This window comes from Grus americana, chromosome 4, assembly GCF_028858705.1.
Source record: "Grus americana isolate bGruAme1 chromosome 4, bGruAme1.mat, whole genome shotgun sequence".
Classification (NCBI taxonomy): Eukaryota; Metazoa; Chordata; class Aves; order Gruiformes; family Gruidae; genus Grus; species Grus americana.
Genome location: NC_072855.1, coordinates 254,312 through 260,041, shown reverse-complemented (window position 1 = coordinate 260,041; position 5,730 = coordinate 254,312). Strand labels below are relative to the sequence as shown.

The window sequence follows — 5,730 nt, the reverse complement described above, 5'->3', positions numbered from 1 at the left end:
GGTGCACCCCCACAGCCCAACCCCTCCCCCCCCCCAATGCAGCATCCACTCCCCAGAGCCCCCCAGCACTGTACCCCATAGCTCAGCCGCTCCCCACCCGGGGCAGCACCCCCTGAATCCCCAAACCTGCAGCTGACCCCCCCCCCCAGAACAGTCCTGCAGGGGGGCACTGCCCTCCCCCCACGCAGCCCCACTCCTGGAGGTGGTGTGGGAGTGAGGGGGGCTCAGCAGGGCCCCCACCCACCCACCCACCGACACCGTAGCAAGCCCCAGCCCCAGCCAAGCTCCCCCAGGATGGAGGAGGGACCCGTGGGGGATTTTCCACAGTTTTATTCAAAAAATAAACTCGAGCAGGAGGGGTATTAAGTTAGAGGGAGCAGGGTGGGGGGCACGGGGGCAGGGCTGTGCTCCGGGGGGGCAGCGCCCACCCCCAGCCCCTACCTCCTCTTGTCCTTGATGCTGTAGTGCAGCAGGAGGGGCGGGGGCTGCAAGGCAAGGAGGGAGGTCAGGGCCGCCGGTACCCCCAGCCCGGGGCAGACACCCCATACCCCAGTCCAGGACCCCTCGGGTGGGCAGGAGCGACCCCTCCCCGCAGGGCCGGCCCCAGGCAGCCTGGAGACCCCGGGGCTGCGCCGTGAACTTGTCCAACCCCTTCTGGGACCCGTCACCCCCCTGACCCGTGCGGGAACCGCGGGCCGGCCGGCTGTAGCACGGCCGTGGGCGCCCCAGGTCGCCGCTCCAGTGAGCGACATTAATCATCCTTGATTCACTGCTCCCCTGCTCCGCTGCCGCGTTCTCGGCACAGCGCTGCACCGAGCTGCCACCCGGGGAGGCTCCCCGCCGGCTGCCCGATCCCTCTGGGCCCCCCAGCCCGGGACGGGGCTCCCCCGCCTCCACCCAAAGCTGTGCTGGGTCCCCTGGGGGCAAACCCCCTGTGGTGGGGGCCACAGCGGCACGGGCAGCGGGCACCGGTCCCACCGTGGGACGCCCACCTTGCCGAACCAGCGCGAGAGCCAGAGCTGCTTCATCGTCATGTGGTCGGGGAGGGCCTCGTTGTTGAACAGGATCTGCACCTACGCGGGGGAGGCTGCGTCAGGGGGGGCTGCGACCCCCGCCCAGGGCCCGTGACCCCTCCCGGCTCCCCCCTACTCACGTGCTGCAGCGGCAGCCCCAGGCGGTGGCACAGGACCCTCCGCAGGTGCCGGATCTGCGCCCGCACGGAGCACCTCACGTACTTCTGCTGCAAAGGGCAGAGGGGTCAGGGGGTTGTGGGTGCCCCCAGCCCTGCGGGACCAGAGGCCCCAGCTCCCCTCTGCCCACCCTGCCTGGGACCCCTTGCACCAAGCCGAGCCTGGAGCGAGGGCTGTGGGGCCAGGTCTGGGCAGAGCCTGGGGGCTCGGGGCCCGGCAAACCGGCAGGGCGGCCGCAGGGACCCCCGCTCACCTGCAGCACGGCCTTGCTCTTGTCCTTGCTGGAGCTGCGGAGGGAAGAGAAGGGGCAGCCTGCCAGCTCCGGCGCAGGGAGGCGGGGGGGCCGCACGCCGTACCCCCTGCCGCTGCCCTGGGCACAGCCCGGTGCAGAGGTGGGGGCTGCCCCGGGCTGGGTGCTCCCCACCCTCCCCGGCGTTCCCCCCGCCAGCCTGTCACGCACACGCGGAGCTGAGGCTGGCTGGGCGGCACGGGGCCGGCAGCTGAGCTGCAGCCATCGATCCCATTACAGCCCCCAGAGCTGCCGCTTATTGACTTTGCTGTCAGAGCCGGCAGGCAGCTGCGCAGCGCCCGCTCCGGCAGCTATTAACGCTGGCAGCCGCCGGCAGGGCTGCAGCTCGGGGGGGGGGGACAGGGCTGGGGCAGCTCAGAGAGGCGGCGGGAGCCCCCCCAGCTCGGCCGGGTCCCCCTTCCTCCAGGGCCACAGAGATGGGGGCATGGGACGCTGCAATGCTGGGTGCCACCCCGGCCCCCCTCCCCACCGTGCCAAGGGGCAGCGGCTCCGTCGGTGTCCCGCGGCCCTGCCTGCGCTGCCGGCACTCACCTCTGCTTCTCCAGGCAGAGCGAGACGTGCTCGTCGTAGCGGAAGTAGTGGGCGCGGGAGTGATCGAAGGTGCTGTAGGGGAGCCCCATGGGGTCGCCCCCAACCGTGTCTGGGGAGATGTGGGGAGGGGGCAGGAGTCAGCCCACCTCCGCACTGTCTGACTGCTGTGGCCGGCTCCCGGAGACACCGCAGCGAGACCCCCCCATGACTCTGACCCCGCTCCCTCGGCCGGTTGCCCCCAGACCCCTCCACGCAGCCCCCGAGCGTGCCCACCCTCACTGCTGGGCTGCGTCACCCGGTCGAGCCCACGGGACTGGTAGAACTCCCGGATCCTCTTCTCTTCACCTGTGGGCGAGAGGCCGGCGCTGCTCAGGGACACCCCCTCGCCCCGCAGCCACCCCAGCCCGTCACGGCTCCCCACCCTGCAGCACCCAGAAGTGGGGGGCCCCAGGCTGCCCTTGGCCCGTCCCGCTGCTCCGACCTCGGCTTGGCAACACAGCCGACCGCCATTGTGCCGCCAGAAACCCAGATCCTCCTTCCCCGTTCGCCACCTCTGTGCCCCCAGGGGTCTCCACCAGGCCCCCGCTGTGGGCTGAGGGGCCCTGTCCTTGTCCCCATCGACACGTCCCTGCTCTCGCTGTCCATCACACCTTTCCCCACTTTCCCCCTCTCCGGCGCAGGGCGGGGGGCGAGGGCCCACGCTGTGCGTTTGCTGTGCGCCCCCCATCCAGCCCAGGCCTCCGTTGCTCCGTGGCAGCGCCCAGCTGACATTTCCAGAGAAGCGTCCCCAGCGCCGTCCCCATCCCCGTCCTGAGTGACAGTGGCTAATCTCGAGCCCACCGCTGCGCCTGCAGCGCGGGGGCTGCCCTCCCCGCACGCTGCTTTGCATTCACCACCACCGACCGTCGGTTCATCGTGCCGTCACTCAGTGCCTGGCCCCAGGGACGCTGCTCACGGAGGCAGCCCCGGCTCGCACGGCTCCCAGCCCCACAGCCGGCTGCCGGAGCCCCAGCGCCGAGAGCAGGGAGCTGAGCCGGTTAAACACACCCCAACAAAGCGCCCACCCTGGGGAGCCATGGCTGCTCCACCCACCGGCATGGCCGAGGGAAAGGTGCAGAACGCCGGCACTGGCACAGCCGGAGCCTCCTGTGGGGCTCTGCACCTGAACCTCCCAAACCGTGCAGTGCCAGCACCAAGTCCCCACCCCACTCTGCTCCCCATCCCTGCAGCCCTGTGTGCTTCCCAGGCACGGTCCCCGCACCCCCCTCCGCCATTTGTCCTGCCTTCTCCCTTGCTCTGGGGCCAGTTTTACATGGCAAGATGCTCCCCCCGGCCCCGTCTCCCCAGCCAGGCTCTAGTACCCACCACAGATGTGGTGAGCAGCATTTCGAAGACCCCGACCCACAGACAGAGTCTCTCACACCTGGCAAGGAAACACATCCCAAAAACATCCGGTTCCTCCCCCTGCCCTGGGCCCTTTCCCTCACAGCTCCCCCCAGCCTGCGCAGGACAGCGGTGCCAGGGACACCAGATCCTGTCCCCTCCCTGAGGACACTCACTCTCCTGCAGGCCGGGCACCAGTTTGTAGACGATGTCCTGCATGACACGGTCCAGCTTAAGGTTGAGCAGCGGCTGCGTCTCGTGGATCTTGGTGTTGCACATGGGGCAGTACTTGCTGGTCTGCAGGTACTTGACGATGCAGCTCTTGCAGACTGCGGCCAGAAGGAGGGGGCATCACGGGGGGCCGGGGGCGGTGGCATGGCCCCACACCCCCAGACACCCACCGTGGGCCATCAGGACACGTCCCCCATGGACCCCCCGGCAGGAGCCGCTGGGCCTGCTGGCAGGCAGGAGAGGCTCTGCCGGCCCCCACCCGGGGGACCCCAGGGACCCCGCACCGCCAGAGCCGTGCAGGCAGCTGCCGCCACCGCGCGGGGACTCACACGTGTGCAGGCACTCGGTGATGGTGGTGGCGTCGATGAAGTACCCGGCGCACAGGCAGCACACGATGTGCTCATTCAGCTCTTTCATCTTCACCTTCACCTCCTCCTGCGGAGACGCGCCACCGTCACCCGGCCCACGGCCCCCTGCACCGCTCGGCCCTTCCGCAGCAGCCCCTGCCCGCCCCACGGTCACCGGGAACACCCAGGGGCACCGGGGCCGGTCCCCCAGGGACAGCACGGCAGGGGGAACACGGGGGTGGGGGCAGCTCCCACGGGCGGAGGGACCCACGGGGTGACACAAGGGGACCGGGCTCCTTATGGCAGCAGCCCCGAGAGCTGCCCCATGCCCGGCCCCATGCCCCAGCTCACCCGTGGCCTCGCCCCACAGCCCGGTCTCAGGGCCCAGTGCAGAGCTGCCACCGTGACGGGGCCGGGGCCGGGACCGGGGCAGGGGCTGGGCATGGGACCAGGGCAGGGGCACGGGCTGGGACCGGGGCTGGCCACTCTCCTGCAGCGGGACCCGGCGCCTGCGGGCATGGGGCTGCCCGGCACCGACAGCCCAGCCCAGCCCAGCCCAGCCCAGCCCAGCCCAGCCCAGCCCAGCCCAGCCCAGCCCAGCCCAGCCCAGCCCAGCCCAGCCCAGCCCAGCCCAGCCCGCTCCGCCCCACCGCTCCGCCCCGCTGCCGCGGCCAGGGCAGGACCTAAATCACCTGTGCCCCACCCCCGCGCCTGGCCCCGCCCCCCGCGCCTGGCCCCGCCCCACCCCTCCACCGGTGCCCCCCCCCGCGCATGCCCCCGCCCCTCACCTGCACCTCGCCCATCACACCTGGCCCCCCCCTCCGCGCGCGCCCCGCCCCCCGCCCCGCCCAGCGGCCCCGCCCCGCCCCCGCGGCCCCGCCCTCCCGCGGCGTGGGCGGCCCGGCGCATGCGCGGGGCGGTCGCACGGCGCCTGCGCGGCCCCAGCGCCCCCCGAGCGGCGTCGCGGCGCCCTCTTCCGCCCACGCATGCGCCGGCCCGGTGCCGCCGCCCGCCGCCGCCCGCCGCCGCTCGCCTCGTTCCGGAGGGGGTCCATCTTGTAGACGGCCTGGAGCTGGTTCCGCAGCCGCATGGCGATCGCCATCGGGCCCCCCTGAGGAGGCGACGCCATCTTAGAACCTCCTCCGCCTCCCCGCTCACTTCCGGGTTCGGGGCGGGGCCGCCGCCGCCCGCGCCGTGACTACAGCTCCCGCCGCGCCCCGCGCGCCGCCAGGCATGCCGGGAACGGCACGGCCGGTGCCGGGCGCGGCCGCCCCCTGCTGGGCGCGGCGGGGAGCGCGGCCTCGCGGCGCTGGCCCCGGTGCTGACCTTGACCCCCGTGCTGACCCCGGTGCTGACTCCTGACCCCGGCCCGCAGGGAGACCCCGGGATCTCAGGGCCGGGCGGGGCGCTCGGCGGAAGAGGACCCCCGACCGGCTCGGCCTTGACCGAGGGGCCCCCGCCGCCGCTGTACGGGCACCGCGCGCGGGCAGGCCCCGGTCACGGGCTCCCGGACCGGCTTTGGAGGGAGGAGGGGGGGGGTGTGTGTTCCGACGGTGGCCAATAGCGGGAGGCACTCTCTTGACAGACCGCAGTCGCCGCCAATCAGAGAGGGCGCCGCGTGAGCGTGGTGTCGCGGGCCGCCGCCAGAGGGCAGCAGAGCACCGCGGGGGAGCGGAGGGCGGGGGGGGCGCGCGGGCACCGCGTGGCCCCGCTGTCCCGGGGGAACCCCGTTCCGACC

The 5,730-nt window shown here is 72.8% G+C and overlaps 1 protein-coding gene across 6 annotated transcripts; it reads right to left on the bottom strand.

Moving 5' to 3' along the window:
• Positions 1–315: 315 nt before the first annotated feature.
• On the bottom strand, positions 316–5,475 carry PCGF1 (polycomb group ring finger 1). Of its 6 annotated transcripts, XM_054824214.1 has the most exons (10): positions 5,319–5,475; positions 5,026–5,103; positions 3,975–4,080; positions 3,591–3,743; positions 2,305–2,376; positions 2,032–2,140; positions 1,444–1,477; positions 1,154–1,240; positions 993–1,073; positions 316–485 (listed from the first exon to the last, which is right to left on the bottom strand). In XM_054824214.1, the coding sequence occupies exons 2-10, from the start codon at positions 5,092–5,094 to the stop codon at positions 438–440; spliced, it is 759 nt and encodes a 252-aa protein (XP_054680189.1). In that variant the 5' UTR covers positions 5,095–5,103; positions 5,319–5,475; the 3' UTR covers positions 316–437. The 6 variants fall into 6 exon arrangements, with proteins under 6 accessions (XP_054680189.1, XP_054680187.1, XP_054680188.1 ...); XM_054824212.1 differs by lacking the exon at positions 5,319–5,475 and having other exon boundaries at positions 1,154–1,237; positions 5,026–5,264; XM_054824213.1 differs by lacking the exon at positions 5,319–5,475 and having other exon boundaries at positions 993–1,067; positions 5,026–5,263.
• Between the last annotated feature and the right edge of the window lie 255 nt (positions 5,476–5,730).

Coding starts and splice junctions, on each gene's coding strand:
- PCGF1 (XM_054824209.1), bottom strand. CDS start 5,121: ATGGCGTCGCCTCCTCAGGGGGGCCCGATGGCGATCGCCATGCGGCTG. Junction 4,081..5,025: donor TGGACCCCCTCCGGAACGAG/GCGAGCGGCGGC, acceptor GCGTCTCCGCAG/GAGGAGGTGAAGGTGAAGAT. Junction 1,074..1,153: donor TGGGGCTGCCGCTGCAGCAC/GTGAGTAGGGGG, acceptor TCCCCCGCGTAG/GTGCAGATCCTGTTCAACAA.